General features: G+C 48.4%; 1 protein-coding gene across 1 annotated transcript in view; it reads left to right on the forward strand.

Annotated features, from left to right (window-relative positions):
- The window catches only part of ADAM9 (ADAM metallopeptidase domain 9), a 162642-nt gene that overhangs the window by 25715 nt on the left and 114410 nt on the right, over positions 1 to 22517 (forward strand). The window contains exons 2-3 of the mRNA XM_075346380.1: positions 14120 to 14214; positions 17596 to 17657. Coding sequence (XP_075202495.1) covers positions 14120 to 14214; positions 17596 to 17657 — 157 coding nt within the window. The remainder of the gene's footprint in view (positions 1 to 14119; positions 14215 to 17595; positions 17658 to 22517) is intronic.

The raw sequence follows: 22517 nt of genomic DNA on the forward strand, positions 1-22517 counted from the left end.
AGACAGGTTGTGTTTGGCTTTGTAGGTCATGGTTAGGGTTTTCGACTGAAGTCTTTGGGCGATGGGAAGCCAGTGAAGGGATTGGCAGAGTGGCGAGGCTGGGGAATAGCGAGGGGAGAGGTGGATTAAGCGGGCCGCAGAGTTTAGGATAGATTGGAGAAGTGCAAGAGTGTTGGCATTTTAGCATTTTTTGGAGTGTAAATTGAGTTCCGCACGTTGCGAGTCTAAGAAGTGTTTCATAAGCAGAGAAAGAAGAAAACAATGTTCGTACGTTCACTTGTGTTATCGATTTATGCAAAGCTTGTTAAGGTAACTGTGACCATTTTAACTTTATAAACATTATTTCCTCATAAATAGGAGAGAACCTTGATTTTAGGGAAATGATATAAAGGTTATCCCTAAGGCTTATCGCTAGAATGTGCCATCACTTCATGATTGGTCAAGGTCCAACCGCCAGGATTGGATCGAGATCAAAATGAAGGTCCAGCACTCGTCTTCTGGTAAATAATCTTTGTAATTTTATTACATTGTTGTGTTATAAAATCCTGTGAAATATAAAACCTATATCTGAAACATTCCACGTTTAGTATAATAAAGCAATGGAACCCACGCGTTTTAAACCCGTAGTATTGGGTGGTTCTTAATCGTGGCATAAGTGTTAAAGAGGACCAACCATCAGGATTTCCTATATAACTTAAAGCCACTGCTATACTGGCGCTATCATGCTGATTCTATACATGCCTTTAGTTGTGAGATCGGATATATACTTTCTGAAATACAGGCAAGTAAAGTTTGTGAAATGCACTGTTATTTGATTTACAGCAGCTACAGAATATCTAATAGGTGGGGCAGGTTTTGCTAGTTATTCCTGCCCCTGTCTGCTGCCTGTCCTTCCTCCCCCCTGTCCTTACTCCCCCTGTAATAACAGAGACAGGGGAGGAAGGACAGGCAGCAGACAAGGGCGGGAATAACTAGCAAAACCCGACCACCTATTAGATATTCTGTAGCTGCTGTCAATCAAGTAACAGTGCATTTCACAAACTTGCCTGTATTTCAGAAAGTATACATCCGATCTCACAACTAAAGGTATGTATAAAATCAGCATGATAGCGCCAGTATAGCACTGGCTTTAGTTTATATAGGAAAATCCTGGTGGTTGATGCTCTTTAATCTTGAGCCCGCAGAGACCCCCACTAACCCTGAGAATGAATAGCTGGCTTAGCGCTGTGTTTCCGTCTGTTTTCCTACCATAGCTCACTGACCTGTTCTGTGCCAACCCGACTGTGCAGGGGAACTGCAGCGTGATCCCACTCATTTTTCTTGTACTCTTTATAATCAAAAAACAAATAATGTACGGTATATGTAATATAAAGAAAGGGTGGAAAAAAAACATCCATATATGTGTGTCTGGTAGATCTCATGTGGAAGGCTATTAGGATCTGGTGATTTTGCAGGAACCACTTTGATCCGTTTCCTGGCATCCTATATGTCAATGTGATAGTGTGTGTAAAGCGCTGTGGATTAATGGCGCTATATAAGCAAGCTAAATAAATTAAAAAATATCTTCTTCAAGGTGTATAAAGCTGGGTATTGGGATACAGTCAGTAGGCAGTGTGGGTGCATTGGGATACAGTCAGTAGGTAGTGTGGGTTCATTGGTATACAGTCAGTAGGCAGTGTGGGTGCATTGGGATACAGTCAGTAGGCAGTGTGGGTGCATTGGGATACAGTCAGTAGACAGTGTGGGGGCATTGGGATACAGTCAGTAGGCAGTGTGGGTTCATTGGTATACAGTCAGTAGGCAGTGTGGGTTCATTGGTATACAGTCAGTAGGCAGTGTGGGTGCATTGGTATACAGTCAGTAGGCAGTGTGGGTTCATTGGTATACAGTCAGTAGGCAGTGTGGGTGCATTGGGATACAGTCAGTAGACAGTGTGGGGGCATTGGGATACAGTCAGTAGGCAGTGTGGGTGCATTGGGATACAGTCAGTAGACAGTGTGGGGGCATTGGGATACAGTCAGTAGGCAGTGTGGGTGCATTGGGATACAGTCAGTAGACAGTGTGGGTGCATTGGGATACAGTCAGTAGGCAGTGTGGGGGCATTGGGATACAGTCAGTAGGCAGTGTGGGGGCAGTGGGATACAGTCAGTAGGCAGTGTGGGTGCATTGGTATACAGTCAGTAGGCAGTGTGGGTGCATTGGTATACAGTCAGTAGGCAGTGTGGGTGCATTGGGATTCAGTCAGTAGGCAGTGTGGGTGCATTGGGATACAGTCAGTAGGCAGTGTGGGGACATTGGGATACAGTCAGTAGGCAGTGTGGGGGCAGTGGGATACAGTCAGTAGGCAGTGTGGGGGCAGTGGGATACAGTCAGTAGGCAGTGTGGGTGCATTGGGATACAGTGAGTAGGCAGTGTGGGTGCATTGGGATACAGTCAGTAGGCAGTGTGGGGACATTGGGATACAGTCAGTAGGTAGTGTGGGTGCATTGGGATACAGTCAGTAGGCAGTGTGGGTGCATTGGGATACAGTCAGTAGGCAGTGTGGGTGCATTGGGATATAGTCAGTAGGCAGTGTGGGTGCATTGGGATACAGTCAGTAGGCAGTGTGGGTGCATTGGGATACAGTCAGTAGGCAGTGTGGGGGCAGTGGGATACAGTCAGTAGGCAGTGTGGGTGCATTGGGATACAGTGAGTAGGCAGTGTGGGTGCATTGGGATACAGTCAGTAGGCAGTGTGGGGGCAGTGGGATACAGTCAGTAGGCAGTGTTGGGGCATTGGGATACAGTCAGTAGGCAGTGTGGGGACATTGGGATACAGTCAGTAGGCAGTGTGGGGGCAGTGGGATACAGTCAGTAGGCAGTGTGGGGGCATTGGGATACAGTCAGTAGACAGTGTGGGGGCAGTGGGATACAGTCAGTAGGCAGTGTGGGTGCATTGGGATACAGTCAGTAGGCAGTGTGGGTGCATTGGGATACAGTCAGTAGGCAGTGTGGGTGCATTGGTATACAGTCAGTAGGCAGTGTGGGTGCATTGGGATACAGTCAGTAGGCAGTGTGGGGGCAGTGGGATACAGTCAGTAGGCAGTGTGGGTGCATTAAGATACAGTCAGTAGGCAGTGTGGGTGCATTGGGATACAGTCAGTAGGCAGTGTGGGTGCATTGGGATACAGTCAGTAGGCAGTGTGGGTGCATTGGGATACAGTCAGTAGGCAGTGTGGGTGCATTGGGATATAGTCAGTAGGCAGTGTGGGTGCATTGGGATACAGTCAGTAGGCAGTGTGGGTGCATTGGGATACAGTCAGTAGGCAGTGTGGGGGCAGTGGGATACAGTCAGTAGGCAGTGTGGGTGCATTGGGATACAGTGAGTAGGCAGTGTGGGTGCATTGGGATACAGTCAGTAGGCAGTGTGGGGACATTGGGATACAGTCAGTAGGCAGTGTGGGGACATTGGGATACAGTCAGTAGGCAGTGTGGGGACATTGGGATACAGTCAGTAGGCAGTGTGGGGACATTGGGATACAGTCAGTAGGCAGTGTGGGGACATTGGGATACGGTCAGTAGGCAGTGTTTGGGCAGTGGGATACGGTCAGTAGGCAGTGTGGGGACATTGGGATACAGTGAGTAGGCAGTGTGGGGGCATTGGGATACAGTCAGTAGGCAGTGTGGGGACATTGGGATACAGTCAGTAGGCAGTGTGGGGACATTGGGATACAGTCAGTAGGCAGTGTGGGGACATTGGGATACAGTCAGTAGGCAGTGTGTGGGCACTGGGATACGGTCAGTAGGCAGTGTGGAGGCAGTGGGATACAGTCAGTAGGCAGTGTGGGGCATTGGGATACAGTCAGTAAGCAGTGTGGGGGCAGTTTGATACAGTCAGTAGGCAGTGTGGGGGCACAGGGATACAGTCAGTAGGCAGTGTGGGGGCAGTGGGATACAGTCAGTAGGCAGTGTGGGGGCAGTGGGATACAGTCAGCAGGCAGTGTGGGGCATTGGGATACAGTCATTAGGCAGTGTGGGGGCATTGGGATACAGTCAGTAGGCAGTGTGGGGGCAGTTTGATACAGTCAGTAGGCAGTGTGGGGGCATTGGGATACAGTCATTAGGCAGTGTGGGGGCACTGGGATACAGTGTGGTTTGGGATACAGTGGAGCACTATGCAGCTGGCCTTAGTGACACTTTAGACATATTAGGATCACTCTGTGGTCACCAACAAAATGGCTCCGCACTGTGATCCTAAACTTCATACTCTTATCCTGTTGGAAACCCCCAGATTAGGAGGGGGAGGTGACATCACACACAGGAGAGCAGACTCCGCCCACTTTACTGCAGCTGTAATGTGAGCTATTTCTACAGTAGGAATTCAGCAGCTGCTCCCCCTAGTGTTTAAGAGTAGAATATATCAAACTTTATTTTTTTTTTTTATATTTTTCTCAATTAAAAACAATTTTATTTAAACAACATAAAAACATTAATACTTTACATTTTTTTCAGTTATTAAAAAAATATATATATTTTTTTACGACACCTGCCCTTTAAAGATTTTTTGGTGAGTTGTGCCAGGGCAATCACTCTGAATAGACCAGCAGCAATCCGCCATCATGCGAGTGTCCTAGTGTCCTCGGTATCTTTCTTCTATAGTTCTTAAATCTTGGTGGTATCATTCACCTTGCTCTATACTTAGGTCATGAGAGTTTTCTGGGAAACGATCCAAATGTCTGTGGAGATAATGCAGTTTGATACTCATTGTAAAGCCAAGGTGACGGAAAGAGGATAGCATTCTTTCTTCTAGTGCAGTATAATTATCTGCTTTATGGTTTCCAAGAAAATTCTCTACAACCATAGTGAAAGAAGACCATGCATCTGCCTCAGCATCGTTCAGTATAGATCTTTTAATGAGTCTTCTGATTTGTAGACCGTCAAAAATTTCCGCCTTTAGTTTCTCCATGGTCAGCACTGGAAATTTTCTGCAGAAGTAGTTGAAGCCAAATTAGGGTCGGTATAGATTCAAAGATGGTCAGTTACCATATTTTTCATTTTTATAATATGTACCCCAAATTTAGAGGGGAAAAAATGTAAAAAAAAAATAATATGGGGTCCATCTTAGAATCCAGTGGTGTCTTACTGCAGGGAGGGTGGTGGAGCGGGGTCACAGGAGGCAGGGGCGGCGGTGGAGTAGGGCGATGCTGCAGCTGGTGCGGTAAGTGTCCCAGATGCTCGCTGCGGCCGCTGTGAGGCAGGAGGATCATCCGGAAACTATCAGCAGTGCGGGCTTCAACAAAATGGCGCCCGGAGTCAATGACAAGCCGAGATCTCATCTGCATAGGCGCTACCTCCGTGCGGCATTTTCCTTAAGTCTGCTTCTGGGATATCAATGGGCCGGAGGCGGCGTGTGCGCAGATGAGGTCTTGAGTCGAGAGCTCCATCTGCACAGGTGCTGACTCCGGGCGCCATTATTGATTCTATAATGTACAGTTGCCCACATATCACAAAAAGTAGAACTGCTACAAAAAATAAGGCCATATTCTGAATCAGAGGACTGAATATGCCTAAAATCAAGCCTAATACTGAGGCAACAAAACATATTTTTTTTCTCATTTGTTCCCCAGTGTAATGCGTCCACCTTAAAGAGGTACTCCCATCTTCAAAATCCTGTCCCAATATGTAGTAGGTGTAGTAATAATAATAATAATAATTGTCACGAACCACCGGGGGGGTCACTCAGAAATCCCCCGCGCTGGCTACCAGTACGTCACAATCGGGGGGGTAACAAGTGGGGGTCACCCCTCCTTTATACCTCCCGACCGACAGACAGAGCACGTGACGCGCTCTCTAGCGCCCCTCTTATAGTCAGGCCAATTATGGAATTGCCCGACAATAAGCAAGGAGGCCGCTATACTACTTATGCCGATTATTGAAGGGTCCCCGGTGAGAGTAGGGTATATATTCCCCCGACCTCCGCGGGCGGAATATATAAAATCTCCCCGAATCTCACTGGCCTCCCCACAATAATCCTTGGCACAACTCGCTGCCACCAACCGCTTCACGGTAACTATTAGCCGAACACACAGACGTGGGATTCAAGATCGAGATAACAGAACAGCCCAAGATTAATTATATAATTTAATCAGCCTAAAGCACACTAGAAACTACAATATATACAATAGGGAATCTACAGAATATACATAGGTCAGAGTACAGTTACAGATAAAGCATGGTTTACAAACAGGCATACACAGTTCCCGCAGTTACCTTGTGCGTCTGGCCACAGGGGGGCGCTGTAGACCAGGTTTCCAGGAACTCCCACAGATGTTTCCTACACGTGACCCCCAGCGAAAGAACACTGGAAAATGGCCGAAGTAGGGTTATCAACCTGGGCAAATCCAGGTCCCCTGCTACCTTCGTGACCTCAGAGGGAGCACTGCTCCACCCCTGGCTGGAGTTATGGACAAAATCCACAACATGGAATATGGCCATAACTTGGCCTGGGAGCGTCGTAGGCGGACGCCAATGCTCTCATTGTGACAGTTATGAATTTAGCTACAGAATGAGAGGACTCATGACTTGTCTACTAGTTCCCCATTGGCTGATATCACGCCTGGGGTATTTCCCAAGCTCCCGCTCCCATAAAAAGGGTGTGCCAGCATCGTCCGCATGCGGAGACACCATTTTTATGGTTGCCATATTTATCGGAAATATGGCTTGCGAGATATGAACCATTTTTTACTGGAGTCGTTCTGTCTGGATACTTCCAAGCTTGCTAATTAGATAGCAGCTCCTACCACAGGGTCACGGCAGGGAGTCCTCCTGTGTCCATTGTTCCCACATCATCTAATTTCCATATCATAGGAGATGGCCATGGGATGTGACACCTTCACAGATGCTGGACATTGAGGACAAGAAGGGAGGGGGGCACTGCCAGGGAGTGATGAGCGATTATGACTGGAAGTCATAATTCATCTTCATATCCCGGGATTTGCCTCACACCTCCCCCCTTTTGAGGGCGCTAGGGGGCAGCACACTCCGGTGTTCCCCCGTGCGCCCGTCCGCGACCTCTCCTTGTCGGGACAGCCCGTCTGCGTTACCGTGGTCACGGCCCCTTTTGTGGCGAATGGTGAAGTTGTATTGCTGGAGCGCAAGGCTCCATCGCAACAATCGCCCATTCGTCCCAGAGACGGTGTGCAACCAGCTGAGGGGATTGTGGTCCGTCTCCACGATGAAGTGGCGCCCGTATAGATAGGGTTGCAGACGCTGCAGGGCCCACACTATGGCCAGGCACTCCTTCTCCATCGTGGAATAGGCCACTTCCCTTGGTAACAGCTTCCTGCTCAGGTACAAGACTGGGTGCTCTTGGCTCGCAGAGTCCACCTGGCTGAGCACCGCACCGAGGCCGAAGTCACTGGCGTCGGTCTGTACTACAAACGGCCGCGTGAAGTCGGCTGCCTGTAGCACGGGCGGGCTGGACAGGGCGTCCTTTAGGGCCTGGAAGGCTGTCTCGCAGTCCATTGTCCAATCGACTGCAGAGGGCAGCTTCTTCTTGGTGAGGTCCGTCAAGGGCTTTGCCAGGCTACTATAGCGTGGAACAAACCTCCTATAGTACCCAGCGGTCCCCAAGAAGGACATCACCTGCTTCTTGGTCCTGGGGGTGGGCCAGGATGCGATGGCCTCCACTTTCTCAGGCTCGGGCTTCAGTGTTCTCCCGCCTACCCGGTGACCGAGGTACTGGACCTCGCTCATGGCCAGCTGACACTTTCCCGGCTTGATGGTCAAACCTGCCTGGTGGATCCGCCTGAGCACCTGTGCTAGATGCTCTAGGTGATCTTCCCAGGTGGGACTGAAGACGGCAATGTCATCCAGGTACGCGGCCGCGTACCCTTCAAGTCCCTTGAGCAGGGTGTTGACCATCCGCTGGAAAGTGGCAGGGGCATTCCTCATCCCGAATGGCATCACCGTGGACTCGTACAGTCCAAATGGGGTAATAAAGGCAGAGCGTTCCCTGGCCTTGCGAGTCAGGGGGATCTGCCAATATCCCCGGCTCAGATCCATGATGGTCAGGTACTGAGCCCCGGCCAACTGATCGAGCAGGTCATCGATGCGTGGCATTGGGTACGCATCGGCGACCGTGACAGCATTGAGCCCCCTGTAGTCCACGCAGAACCGAGTGGTTCGGTCCTTCTTAGGGACGAGGACTACAGGCGAGGCCCAAGCGCTGTTGGATGCCTGGATCACCCCCAGCTTCAGCATCTCGTCAATCTCCTGGCGCATGTGTTGCTGCACCTCCAGGGAGACCCGATATGCTGAACGCCGGATCGGGGGATGATCCCCAGTGTCCACGTGATGGACAGCCAAGTCAGTCCTTCCGGGCTGGTTGGTAAACAACCCCCGGAAGGGGAGGAGGGTGGCCCACAGCTGGGACCGTTGGTCCTCCAAGAGCTGGTGGCCAACCTCCACATCCTCAATGGATCCGCCGGCCCTAACCTGGGCTAGCATATCCAAGAGGGTTTCCGCTTCTCCCTCCTCGGGCAGGTTGCACACGGGGAGCGCACACGCCTCCCGCTCATGATGTGCCTTCATCATGTTCACATGGAAGGGCTTCCGCCTTCCACGGGCAGGGTCCAGGGTGACCAGGTACGTCACAGGGTTGAGCTGCTGGTACACGAGGTATGGGCCTTCCCAGGCTGCCTGAAGCTTGTCCTGTGGTACGGGGACCAGTACCCACACCTTTTGACCCACTTGGTAGGTCCTCTCACAAGCGTTCTGGTCGTACCAACGCTTCTGATCGGCCTGGGCTTGAGCCATATTGTCGTGTACCAGTTGCGTCAAGGCCTGCATTTTGTCCCGGAAGCGCATGACATACTCGATAACCGACACTCCAGGGGTGGCCAAATCCCCTTCCCAAGCCTCTTTCACCAGAGCCAGGGGGCCCCGCACACGTCGCCCGTACAGGAGCTCAAACGGTGAGAATCCTGTTGAGGCCTGTGGAACCTCCCGGTAAGCAAATAACAGGTGTGGGAGATACCGCTCCCAGTCACGCCCATGGGAGTCGACCAACATCTTAAGCATCTGCTTTAAGGTGCCATTGAACCGCTCGCACAGGCCATTAGTCTGTGGATGGTACGGGCTGGCCACCAGATGTCGCACCTGGACTTGCTTACAGAGGGCCTCCATCAGCTGGGACATGAATTGGGTCCCCCGGTCAGTGAGCATTTCCTGGGGAAAACCCACTCGGGAGAAAATCTCCAGCAATGCGGTGGCCACCTTGTCAGCCCGAATGGACGACAAGGCCACTGCTTCTGGGTACCGGGTGGCATAGTCCACTACTGTCAGTATGAAGCGTTTCCCGGAGCTGCTGGGGATGGCCAGCGGGCCGACCAGATCCACAGCCACCCTCCTGAAAGGCTCATCGATGATGGGCAGAGATACCAGTGGGGCTTTGGGGTGTGGCCCCGCCTTCCCCACTCTCTGACAGGTTTCACACGAACGGCAGTAGGCAGCCACATCGGCCCCCATTTTTGGCCAGTAGAAATGCTGGTTTAACCTGGCCTTGGTCTTAGCGATCCCTAGGTGTCCGGCCATCGGAATCTCATGTGCGATCCGCAACAACTCCGTCCGGAACGGATAGGGTACCACCAACTGTCGGTCCCTGGGCCACGCCTCCGGTGAACCCTGCTGGACCGTGGCCCGGTACAGCCGTCCTTGGTCCCAGACCACTCGCTCCGGGTCCGAGTCCGAGGGAGGCTGTGCCGCCTGCTCCTTAAGAGCTTTCAGGCTGTCGTCAGCTTCTAACGCTGCCTGAAACCCCTGACTAGATGTGGCCAGAATCGACGAGACTGTCACATCTTCAGTCAGTACCCCGGGACCTGTGTCCTGGCCTCCACCTGACTCGGCTGCCACTTGGTCAGAAGGGGAAGAGCTATCGGACCTCCGGGAGGCCCCTTGGCTTCCAGCACTCCCACTGCGGGTGACAGCGGCCACAGCCGCTGCGACCGTGGGTCGTGCCTGCTCCTCCTCCGTTCCTGACCAAGTCGCCGGTTCAGGCAGACCTACCTGGCTTCCTGACACCCCGGTTGTGGGGGAACCATGCACCGAGATCTTACCTGGGAGCACTTCCGCTCCTGGACCGGCCCCAATCTCACCTGCCTGTTCCCCTCCTGCAGCAACAGAACCCCGCGGTGAAATCTTTGGGGACCCCACATTTGCTGTGGTAGCCCCCACCCCACACACTGGTCCTCCCCCTGCAGCACCCTGCTCTCTGCTTATCCCTGCAGAGGGCAACAGATCCCAGCTCACTGGCTGGTTACTTGTAGAGGCATTGTCACACCTTTCTCTGACCCCCTCCCCTGTCACAGCTGCAGCTGTGTGTGTGTCTATGGTGTCTGTGCAAGCAGAAATATCAGAGTTCACTCCCTCCTCCCTTACATCATTCATAGATAACACATTAACATTGTTAGGAGTCATGTCAGTACGGGCTGAAGGTTCAGCCCTTGGGGGGGGCCCAAACTGGGAGGTTATCTGCCCCAAATCTGTCCCAAGTAGCACGTTTGCGGGGATCCGATCAGTTACCCCCACCTCCCTCACCCCTCGCCCTGCGCCCCAGTCCACATAAATGTCAGCAACAGGCAGCGCCGGGTCAATGCCTCCAATCCCGGAGACAGCGAGGGTTTTTCCCGGGATCAAGTCTTGGGGGGACACCATGTCAGGCCGCACCAGAGTCACCTCCGAGGCGCTGTCTCGCAGTCCTATGGTCACAGACCGGCCGACGGTGACAGGTTGCAAGCTGTCCAGGGACCTACCACCACCCCCACCCACACAATACACCTTGGGCGGCCCTTGGGACGGGGACGGAGCCGGGGCCTTGGGACGCTGAGGGCACATGGCCTTGAAGTGTCCAGGTAAGTTGCACTGGTGGCACCGTCTTGGTTCTGCCACGGGCCTGGAGAGGGGAGTTGAGGGGGACACCCCCTGCAGTCTAGGGGCAGGTGGGGCAGTCGCAGAGTTCATCTTACCCCCTCTCCAGGTGCTGCTGGTGGCTGCTCTCCTGGCCTCAGGAGCCCGATTGTTGGTGTAGTCATCGGCCAGGGCAGCTGTAGCCGTGGACCCCTTTGGCTTCTGGTCTCGGATGAACTGGCGGAGATCCTCAGGGCAGTTCCACAAGAGTTGCTCCGTGATGAACAAGTCCAGGATCTCCGGTCCGGTGGAAAGCTGCAGGCCTTGGGTCCAGTGGTCGGCAGCTCGGGCAAGTGCCCGCCGGTGGTCAGCCCAGGAGTCCTTTGGTCCCTTTTGCAGGGTCCGGAACTTCTTGCGGTAGGACTCTGGAGTGAGGTTGTACTGTTGGATCAGGGCCCGCTTGATGGTGTCGTAGCCCTGATCTGCCTCAGCAGGCAAGTCCCCAAGGATTTCCAGGGCCTTACCCCTTAAACGGGGGGTCAGGTATTTGGCCCACTGGTCCTTGTCCAGATGGTGCTGCAAGCAAGTCCGTTCAAAAGCAGTCAAGAAAGAGTCCAAGTCTCCATCCTTCTCCAGCACTGGGAAGTCCTCAACACGGACCTTTGGAAGTTTGGTGTTTTGAAGGTCACATGTGGCTGATGAGGGCCGGAGCTGAGCTAGCTGCAGCTGGTAGTCACGGTCTGCCTGTCGCTCTCGCTCTTCACGCGCTGCCTGCCGCTCCGCAGCCTCACGCGCTGCTTGCCGTTCCGCAGCCTCAGCGTCACGCGCTGCTTGCCGCTCCGCAGCCTCAGCGTCACGCGCTGCCTGTCGCTCACGCTCGGCCATGAGTATCTCGTAGGTATCCCGGTCTCCAGCTGTAAGCCTGGCCAAGGCAGCTTGAAGGAGGGCCTCTGCACCTCTCAGGCCGGAGGGATTGGCAAGTGGTGATCTGCGGCACGCTGCAGAGCCAGGTGATTCACTGTCCATTGCAGAGCGGAGGGCTGGCATCTGGCTCGTTTGGGTCTTTTTTTCGGGCTTGGGGGGGTTTAATTTAATTTGCGATCTATAGAGAGGAAGGGCCCTTGGGTGAGCTGCTCCTCATCTTGTCCATAATTGCCAGGTTGTGCAATGTCCTCTGCAGAGCTGTTTTCTGGCGTCGAGCTCCTGGAGGACTCGTGGGCAACCTCCTCATTACTGTCCACAGCACCGTCCTCCCTCTCTTCGGCTCCTGCTTTAGCATTGGCCAGTTGCCTAGCTCTGCTCCTGGTGCCATCAGCCATTCTTGCAGACTTTTGGTCACTGACACAGAACTGACACCTGATGCCTCCACACACCTTACAGTATCTGCACTCTGACACTCTAGTGTTGAGCTAGTCTGAAGACCCCAGCAGCCACAGCTGCTGCAGGCAGTCTTTAGTGTCTGGGAGTATGGGTCTCACACTCACACACACTATTATCTCGATCCCACCGCTATGCCACCAATATGTCACGAACCACCGGGGGGGGTCACTCAGAAATCCCCCGCGCTGGCTACCAGTACGTCACAATCGGGGGGGTAACAAGTGGGGGTCACCCCTCCTTTATACCTCCCGACCGACAGACAGAGCACGTGACGCGCTCTCTAGCGCCCCTCTTATAGTCAGGCCAATTATGGAATTGCCCGACAATAAGCAAGGAGGCCGCTATACTACTTATGCCGATTATTGAAGGGTCCCCGGTGAGAGTAGGGTATATATTCCCCCGACCTCCGCGGGCGGAATATATAAAATCTCCCCGAATCTCACTGGCCTCCCCACAATAATCCTTGGCACAACTCGCTGCCACCAACCGCTTTACGGTAACTATTAGCCGAACACACAGACGTGGGATTCAAGATCGAGATAACAGAACAGCCCAAGATTAATTATATAATTTAATCAGCCTAAAGCACACTAGAAACTACAATATATACAATAGGGAATCTACAGAATATACATAGGTCAGAGTACAGTTACAGATAAAGCATGGTTTACAAACAGGCATACACAGTTCCCGCAGTTACCTTGTGCGTCTGGCCACAGGGGGGCGCTGTAGACCAGGTTTCCAGGAACTCCCACAGATGTTTCCTACACGTGACCCCCAGCGAAAGAACACTGGAAAATGGCCGAAGTAGGGTTATCAACCTGGGCAAATCCAGGTCCCCTCCTACCTTCGTGACCTCAGAGGGAGCACTGCTCCACCCCTGGCTGGAGTTATGGACAAAATCCACAACATGGAATATGGCCATAACTTGGCCTGGGAGCGTCGTAGGCGGACGCCAATGCTCTCATTGTGACAGCTATGAATTTAGCTACAGAATGAGAGGACTCATGACTTGTCTACTAGTTCCCCATTGGCTGATATCACGCCTGGGGTATTTCCCAAGCTCCCGCTCCCATAAAAAGGGTGTGCCAGCATCGTCCGCATGCGGAGACACCATTTTTATGGTTGCCATATTTATCGGAAATATGGCTTGCGAGATATGAACCGTTTTTTACTGGAGTCGTTCTGTCTGGATACTTCCAAGCTTGCTAATTAGATAGCAGCTCCTACCACAGGGTCACGGCAGGGAGTCCTCCTGTGTCCATTGTTCCCACATCATCTAATTTCCATATCATAGGAGATGGCCATGGGATGTGACACCTTCACAGATGCTGGACATTGAGGACAAGAAGGGAGGGGGGCACTGCCAGGGAGTGATGAGCGATTATGACTGGAAGTCATAATTCATCTTCATATCCCGGGATTTGCCTCACAATAATAATATTAGAAAATACCTCAAATTAGAAATGTAGTATAGTTCTCCTGATATAGCCATGTCACTTACCTCATGTGCAGGGCATTGCAGGACCTTAGGTATCCATGGTTCCAATCACTCATATAGTGCTAGTTAAATAGTTGGTAGTGGTTGTAACCATGAATACACAAGCTACTTTAATGCCCTGCACATGAGGTAAAAGGATGGCTAATCAGGAGAACTATACTACTACATTTCTAATTGGAGGGATATGCTAATATTATTATTATTATTATTATTCCACCTACTACATATTGGGATAGGATCTTGGAGATGGGAATAACCCTTTAAGCGCCAGTGTTGTATTTTCTTTATTTTCTACCCTGATATAAGATAAATCTCTCCAACTGCTTTAATGTCCGATCTTTGTGCTCGTTTGCAGGTCTGGATCCATCATCTTTTCTTTCTTCTTATGAAATTATAATACCCCAGAAACTGACTCGTCTAAGAAGAGATGTGTCCGGCTCCTTAAAAGAGGTAACCATTGCATCTCCTGGACTAAAGTGTTTAATGAATATATTTAACTAATCAACTAAACAGAAGAAAAAAATCTCTCAGATTGTGAGTGTGAGTGGTGTGAGTGTGAGTGGTGTGAGTGTGAGTGGTGTGAGTGTGAGTGGTGTGGGTGTGAGTGGTGTGAGTGTGAGTGGTGTGGGTGTGAGTGGTGTGGGTGTGAGTGGTGTGGGTGTGAGTGTGAGTGGTGTGAGTGTGAGTGGTGTGAGTGTGTGTGGTGTGAGTGTGTGGTGTGTGTGTGTGGTGTGTGTGTGTGTGTGTGTGTGTGAGTGTGAGTGGTGTGTGTGTGTGTGTGTGAGTGTGTCCCCTAAAGGAATCCGCACCATTGCATTTACAATCATGAAATTTTGCACAGACACCCCATGTGACCCAGGGAACGTCATAGACTATGTTTTGACAGAAAAATGTAACCCCGCGCTTTACAGTTAGTCTCTAAAATCCTGCCGCCATTAAACTGAATGGAGGTGGGAGCTATAGGCTATTAATAGCGACTGTCAGTGGTTGCTATGGGAACAAAATAAACTGTTAGTATAAGAAGCTTATGCGTGAGGTTATATGATGTTGTTGGAGAGATGGATAGAGACAGACAAACAGAGACAGAGACAGATGGGGAAAGAGACAGACAGATAGACGGAGAAATAGACAGCCCTGGAAAGAGACTGACACGGGCGCAAAGAGATGGACACGGGCTAGGAATCGGACACGGGCAAGGATACGGGCACGGAGATAGAAATAGATATAAATAAATTGCCTTATTCTGTCTGTCTTGCTCCAAAATGATGTTTTTTTAAAAAAATAAAGAATGACGTCATTACAGTGACAACCGTCGCCACAGCGCGTGCGCTAAAGAGCCTGTGATCAGCGGCTCAGCTAACAGCCCAAACTACGGGCCGATAAGACGACACCCAACACTTTTCCCCGCACCCACACGGAGCCCCGACTCCCGGTGGCTGCTGCACCCCCGGGAGCCCACACCGGCAACCCAGCCGAGACATACCCTTGCGTTGTCATGCCAATATCTGTGGTGTTGAAATATATGTTGTGAAATGCTTCTAGTAGCTTAGTTTTTGCCTTTTAATAATCACATTTATATCTACCGTATATGCCGGCGTATAAGACGACTGGGCGTATAAGACGACCCCCAACTTCTGCCCTAAAAATATAGAATTTGGGATATACTCACTGTATAAGACTACCCCGCTCCCAAATGAAAAAAAGTCTGCTTTGATTGCAACATGTTAATTTTAATTCCGCGAGAGCCGTACAATATGTTTTTAAAGGGCCATTGACAGATCAATCGCTCCAATGTTCACTTAGTACAGCAAGGAATGCTCCTCCCTGCTGTATAAAGCCACAACTGGACTGAAACAATGGTACTACACTCTGCTACAAACAGACACACACAACTCTGCTACAAACAGACAAACACACACAACTCTGCTACAAACAGACAAACACACACAACTCTGCTACAAACAGACAAACACACACAACTCTGCTACATGCAGACAAACACACACAACTCTGCTACAAACAGACAAACACACACAACTCTGCTACATACAGACAAACACACACACACAACTCTGCTACATACAGACAAACACATACAACTCTGCTACATACAGACAAACACACACACACAACTCTGCTACAGACAAACACATACAACTCTGCTACATACAAACACATACAACTCTGCTACATACAGACAAACACACACAACTCTGCTACATACAGACAAACGCATACAACTCTGCTACATACAGACAAACACATACAACTCTGCTACATACAGACAAATACACACACACAACTCTGCTACATACAGACAAACACATACAACTCTGCTACATACAGACAAACACACACACACAACTCTGCTACATACAGACAAACACATACAACTCTGCTACATACAGACAAACACATACAACTCTGCTACATACAGACAAACACACACACACAACTCTGCTACAGACAAACACATACAACTCTGCTACATACAGACAAACACATACAACTCTGCTACATACAGACAAACACACACAACTCTGCTACATACAGACAAACGCATACAACTCTGCTACATACAGACAAACACATACAACTCTGCTACATGCAGACAAACACACACAACTCTGCTACATACAGACAAACACATACAACTCTGCTACATACAAACACATACAACTCTGCTACATACAGACAAACACATACAACTCTGCTACATACAGACAAACACATACAACTCTGCTACATACAGACAAATACACACAACTCTGCTGCTCTGTGGGGCCTGCACCCGCGGCATCGGCGGGGGGGGGGGGGGGATTGGCAGGGCATACATCTGGGGGGTTAGAAGCAGCTCACCGGGGCCCATAATGGGCACAAGTCCCCCTGTTTTAGATATCTCCCCCATAGTGCTGCCCATGGCCCCTATATAGATCGCACAAGTCCCTCTGTGTCAGATATCGCCCCCATAGTGCTGCCCATGGCCCCTATAGATCGCACAAGTCCCCCTGTGTCAGATATGGCCCCTAGGCTGCTGCCCATAGTAAAATAAAACCCTCTTTCCTTATCTCCTGCAGCGCTGAGCTCCCTCCTGTCTGGCTCCGTGCTTCTGTTCTTCCACTTCCTGGTTCTCAGTGCGGTCATGTGATCGGCACAGCAGGCTGAGCTCTCTGCCTGATCACAGTGGAAGCAGGGACACGGGGAGAAACGCTGCAGGGGTAAGTAAAGCTTTTTTATTTTAGAATGAGCAGCAGCCTGGGGGCCAAATCTAACACATGGGGGACATGTGCGATCACACTGGGACGCAGGCTCATAGAATATGCACCGCTGCCCCAGCCCCTCACTGCGTGCGATTTCAGCACCATTGGAGATGGACAGCGGCTGTGCATATTATATGAGCGGGTGCAGGAGATCAAAGGCTGCAGCCCGCAGCGTTCCCCTGTGCTCCAGAGCTGCTGCCCCCACCTCCCCTGGACGCTGCAGTGTACATACACACCCCCCCCCCCCCCCCCGTATATCCGGCGTATAAGACGACCCCCCACTGTAGCCATTATTTTAAGGGGGTAAAAAGTCGTCTTATACGCCAGTATATACGGTATTTGTTTTGTGGTTTTTGTGTGCAGAATACATTTTTGTTAATACATTCTATTTTGTTAACAGCAGTTATTAACCCGGGCGAAGCCGGGTAGTACAGCTAGTGTGTATATATATATATATATATATATATATATAATGTACTGTATGTGTGTATTTATATATAGATACCGTAGTCATCATAACTACACGTCTAGGAATTGGGTAACTCCATTCCTCCATTCTTGTATTTTGCAGGGTCTGTCATACGTTATCCAGGCTGAAGGCAAAGACCACATATTACATCTTGAACATAACAGGTATTCTTTATTATATTGTGAAAATTACATGAAACCTGTGTCATAGTATATATGTCTCTCTTATATATGGTACTGATATATTTGTGAACGCCATGATATTTGGCAACATCATATAACTCATTCTTGTTCATAGGAGCAGTATTATAGTAGTTATATTCTTGTACATAGGGGCAGTATTATAGTAGTTACAGTCATATGAAAAAGTTTGGGCGCCCCTATTAATGTTAACCCTTTTTTTTATAACAATTTGGGTTTTTGCTATTTCAGTTTTATATCTAATAACTGATGGACTGAGTAATATTTCTGGATTGAAATGAGGTTTATTGTACCAACAGAAAATGTGCAATCCGCATTTAAACAAAATTTGACCGGTGCAAAAGTATGGGCACCTCAACATAAAAGTGACATTAATATTTTGTAGATCCTCCTTTTGCAAAAATAGCAGCCTCTAGTCGCTTTCTGTAGCTTTTAATGAGTTCCTGGATCCTGGATGAAGGTATATTTGACCATTCCTGTTTACAAAACAATTCCAGTTCAGTTAAGTTTGATGGTCGCCGAGCATGGACAGCACGCTTCACATCATCCCACAGATTTTCAATGATATTCAGGTCTGGGGACTGGGATGGCCATTCCAGAACATTGTAATTGTTCCTCTGCATGAATGCCTGAGTAGATTTGGAGCGGTGTTTTGGATCATTGTCTTGCTGAAATATCCATCCCCTGCGTAACTTCAACTTCGTGACTGATTCTTGCACATTATTGTCAAGAATCTGCTGCTACTGAGTTGAATCCATGCGACCCTCAACTTTAACAAGATTCCCGGTGCCGGCATTGGCCACACAGCCCCAAAGCATGATGGAACCTACACCAAATTTCACTGTGGATAGCAAGTGCTTTTCTTGGAATGCCGTGTTTTTTGCCTCCATGCATAACGCCTTTTTGTATGACCAAACAACTCAATCTTTGTTTCATCAGTTCACAGGACCTTCTTCCAAAATGTAACTGGCTTGTCCAAATGTGCTTTTGCATACCTCAGGCGACTCTGTTTGTGGCGTGCTTGCAGAAACGGCTTCTTTCGCATCACTCTCCCATACAGCTTCTCCTTGTGCAACGTGCGCTGTATTGTTGACTGATGCATATTAACACCATCTGCAGCAAGATGATGCTGCAGGTCTTTGGAGGTGGTCTGTGGATTGTCCTTGACTGTTCTCACCATTCTTCTTCTCTGCCTTTCTGATATTTTTCTTGGTCTGCCACGTCTGGGCTTAACAAGAACTGTACCTGTGTTCTTCCATTTCCTTACTATGTTCCTCACAGTGGAAACTGACAGTTTAAATCTCTGAGACAATTTTTTGTACCTTCCCCTGAACAACTATGTTGAATAATCTTTGCTTTCAGATCATTTGAGAGTTGTTTTGAGGAGCCCATGATGCCACTCTTCATAGGAGATTCAAATAGGAGAACAACTTGCAAGTGGCCACCTTAAATACCTTTTCTCCTGATTGGATACATCTGCCTATGAAGGTCAAAGCTCAATGAGGTTACAAAACCAATTTAGTGCTTTAGTAAGTCAGTAAAAAGTAGTTAGGAGTGTTCAAATCAAGAAATTGATAAGGGTGCCCATACTTTTGCACCAGTCAAATTTAGTTTAAATGCGGATTGCACATTTTCTGTTAGTACAATAAACCTCATTTCAATCCAGAAATATTACTCAGTCCATCAGTTATTAGATATATGAAACTGAAATAGCAAAAACCCAAATTGTTATAAAGAAAAAAGGTTAACATTAATAGGGGTGCCCAAACTTTTTCATATGACTGTATATTCTAGTACTTAGGGGCAGTATTATAGTAGTTATATTTTTGTACATAGAAGCAGTATTATAGAGGTTATATTCTTGTACATAGAAGCAGTATTATAGAGGTTATATTCTTGTACATAGCAGGCAGTATTATAGTAGTTATATTCTTGTACATAGAAGGCAGTATTAGGCTATGTGCCCACGCTGCAGATTTTGCGCGGATTTTGCCGCGGATTTACTGCGGATTTTCCGAAAATCTGCAGCAGCGGCACTTCCAAGCCATTTCAATGGCATTTTGGAAATGCTGTGTCCATGCTGCGGATTTTGCCGCGGCGGATTTGCCGCGGATTTTGATCCGGAAAAATCTGCAGCATGTCAATTATTGTTGCGGATTTTGGTGCGGATTTTGGGTATAGAATGGGGAAAAAAAAAATCCGCATCAAAATCCGCGGCAAATTCGTGGTAAATCCGCGGCAAATCCGCTGCAAAAAAAAGGTGCGGATTTGCCGCGAAAGTCGCGGATTTTCATACAGAAAAATCCGCAGGTACATTCTACCGTGGACACATAGCCTTATAGTAGTTATATTCTTGTATATATGGGCAGTATTATAGTAGTTATATTCTTGTGTATATAGAAGGCAGTATTATAGTAGTTATATTCTTGTACATAGAAGCAGTATTATAGAGGTTATATTCTTGTAGATGGGGGCAGTAATATAGTAGTTATATTCTTGTACATCGGAGCAGAATTATAGTAGTTATATTCTTGTACATAGGAGCAGTATTATAGTAGTTATATTCTTGTACATAGGGGGCAGTATTATAGTAGTTATATACTTGTATATAGAAGTCAGTATTATAGTAGTTATATACTTGTATATAGAAGGCAGTATTATAGTAGATATATTCTTGTTCATAGAAGGCAGTATTATAGTAGTTATATTCTTGTATATATGTGCAGTGTTATAGTAGTTATATTCTTGTGTATATAGAAGGCAGTATTGTAGTAGGTATATTCTTGTATATAGAAGGCAGTATTATAGTAGGTATATTCTTGTATATAGAAGGCAGTATTATAGTAGTTATATTCTTGTTCATAGAAGGCAGTATTATAGTAGTTATATTCTTGTGTATATAGAAGGCAGTATTATAGTAGATATATTCTTGTATATAGAAGGCAGTATTATAGTAGGTATATTCTTGTTCATAGAAGGCAGTATTATAGTAGTTATATTCTTGTATATAGAAGGCAGTATTATAGTAGGTATATTCTTGTTCATAGAAGGCAGTATTATAGTAGGTATATTCTTGTTCATAGAAGGCAGTACTTTAGTAGTTATATTCTTATATATAGAAGGCAGTATTATAGTAGGTATATTCTTGTATATAGAAGGCAGTATTATAGTAGGTATATTCTTGTACATAGGGGGCAGTATTATAGTAGTTATATTTTTGTACATAGGGGCAGTATTATAGTAGGTATATTCTTGTACATAGGAGCAGTATTATAGTAGTTATATTCTTGTACATAGGAGCAGTATTATAGTAGTTATGTTCTTGTACATGGGGGCAGTATTATAGTAGTTATATTCTTGTACATAGGGGCAGTATTATAGTAGTTATATTCTTGTACATAGGGGCAGTATTATAGCAGTTATATTCTTGTACATAGGGGCAGTATTATAGTAGTTATATTCTTGTACATAGAGGCAGTTTTTCTCTGTTTTACTGTAAATTGTACGGTTATCTAGGTAAACAGTTTGATCACTCGTGACCGTTTCCTGTTACATCTGTCATCTTATTGACTTTTGTGCTAAAGAAAGAACACTGACGCTGTGCTGACAGACTTCGTGCCATCAGGTTTTTTTTTGGTTTTTTTTTTTCCCTGTACAGTTTTGTCATCCATTCCTAATCAGCTAAAACAATGGTCCCGATAAGAAATAGTTGAGTTCAGAGCTTTACATGAATGTATTCTCAGTTGTGTTCCTGAGCAGTGGACACACCCGGACGGGAGCGCAGCGCAGCAGTGCTAAGTTCAACACAACTTATTGCAGTGATCACTCAGTTACATATATTTCAGGTCAGAGCAGCTGTTACCTAAATACTGCCAACATTTAAGAAAATGGAAAGTTTTGCGAAGATTAAAGGGGTGATTCACCCATATTTTTTATTGTCTAATTCGATATTATATTGAGAAACAATATATATAACCTTATGTTGGCAATAGTGCCTGTGAGAGGCGCTATTGCAGACAGCCGTTCCCCGCTCCGGTGACGTCACGTCAAGTGCCGCACACGTCACATCCGTGCAGCCGGCTGCAGTCTTCCAGACTCACTGAGCTGTGGGCGGTGTTTCACCGCTGTCACAGCCCATCTGCTCCCTCCCCCCCTCTCCCTCCCCCCCCCCCCTCTCCCTCCTCCTCCCCTCTCTCCCTCCTCCTCCCCTCTCCCTCCTCCTCCCCTCTCCCTCCTCCTCCCCTCTCCCTCATCCTCCCCTCTCCCTCCTCCTCCCCTCTCCCTGCTCCTCCCCTCTCCCTCCTCCTCGCCTCTCCCTGCTCCTCTCCTCTCCCTGCTCCCCTCTCCCTCCCCCCTCACAGCACAGAGCGTCGCGTCTCTTGCTTGCAGCGTTCTGCTGTGAGGGGGGAGCAGGGAGCAGATGGGCTGTGAGGGAGGAGGGAGGGGGGAACAGGAGACGTGCTGTGCTATGAGGGAGGGGGGAGCAGATGGGCTGTGAGAGTGGTGAAACACTGCCCACAGCTCAGTGAGTCTGGAAGAATGCAGCCGGCTGCACAGATGTAACGTGTGCGGCACTTGACTGTGACGTCCCTGGAGCGGGGAACAGCGGTCTGCAATAGCGCCTCTCACAGGCACTATTGCCAACACAAGGTATTTGAGAGAAACATTGCTTCTCAATATAATATCGAACTAAACAATAAAAAATATGTGTGAACCACCCCTTTAAATTTTTCTTTCATCTAACTTATTTAAGGGGTCAACTCTGTTTTTTATGTTGAAGATAAAAAAAAATGATTGACAGGTTTCATTTCAGCACATTATCTT

Source organism: Anomaloglossus baeobatrachus, chromosome 4 (genome assembly GCF_048569485.1).
Source record: "Anomaloglossus baeobatrachus isolate aAnoBae1 chromosome 4, aAnoBae1.hap1, whole genome shotgun sequence".
In the NCBI taxonomy this organism is placed as follows: Eukaryota; Metazoa; Chordata; class Amphibia; order Anura; family Aromobatidae; genus Anomaloglossus; species Anomaloglossus baeobatrachus.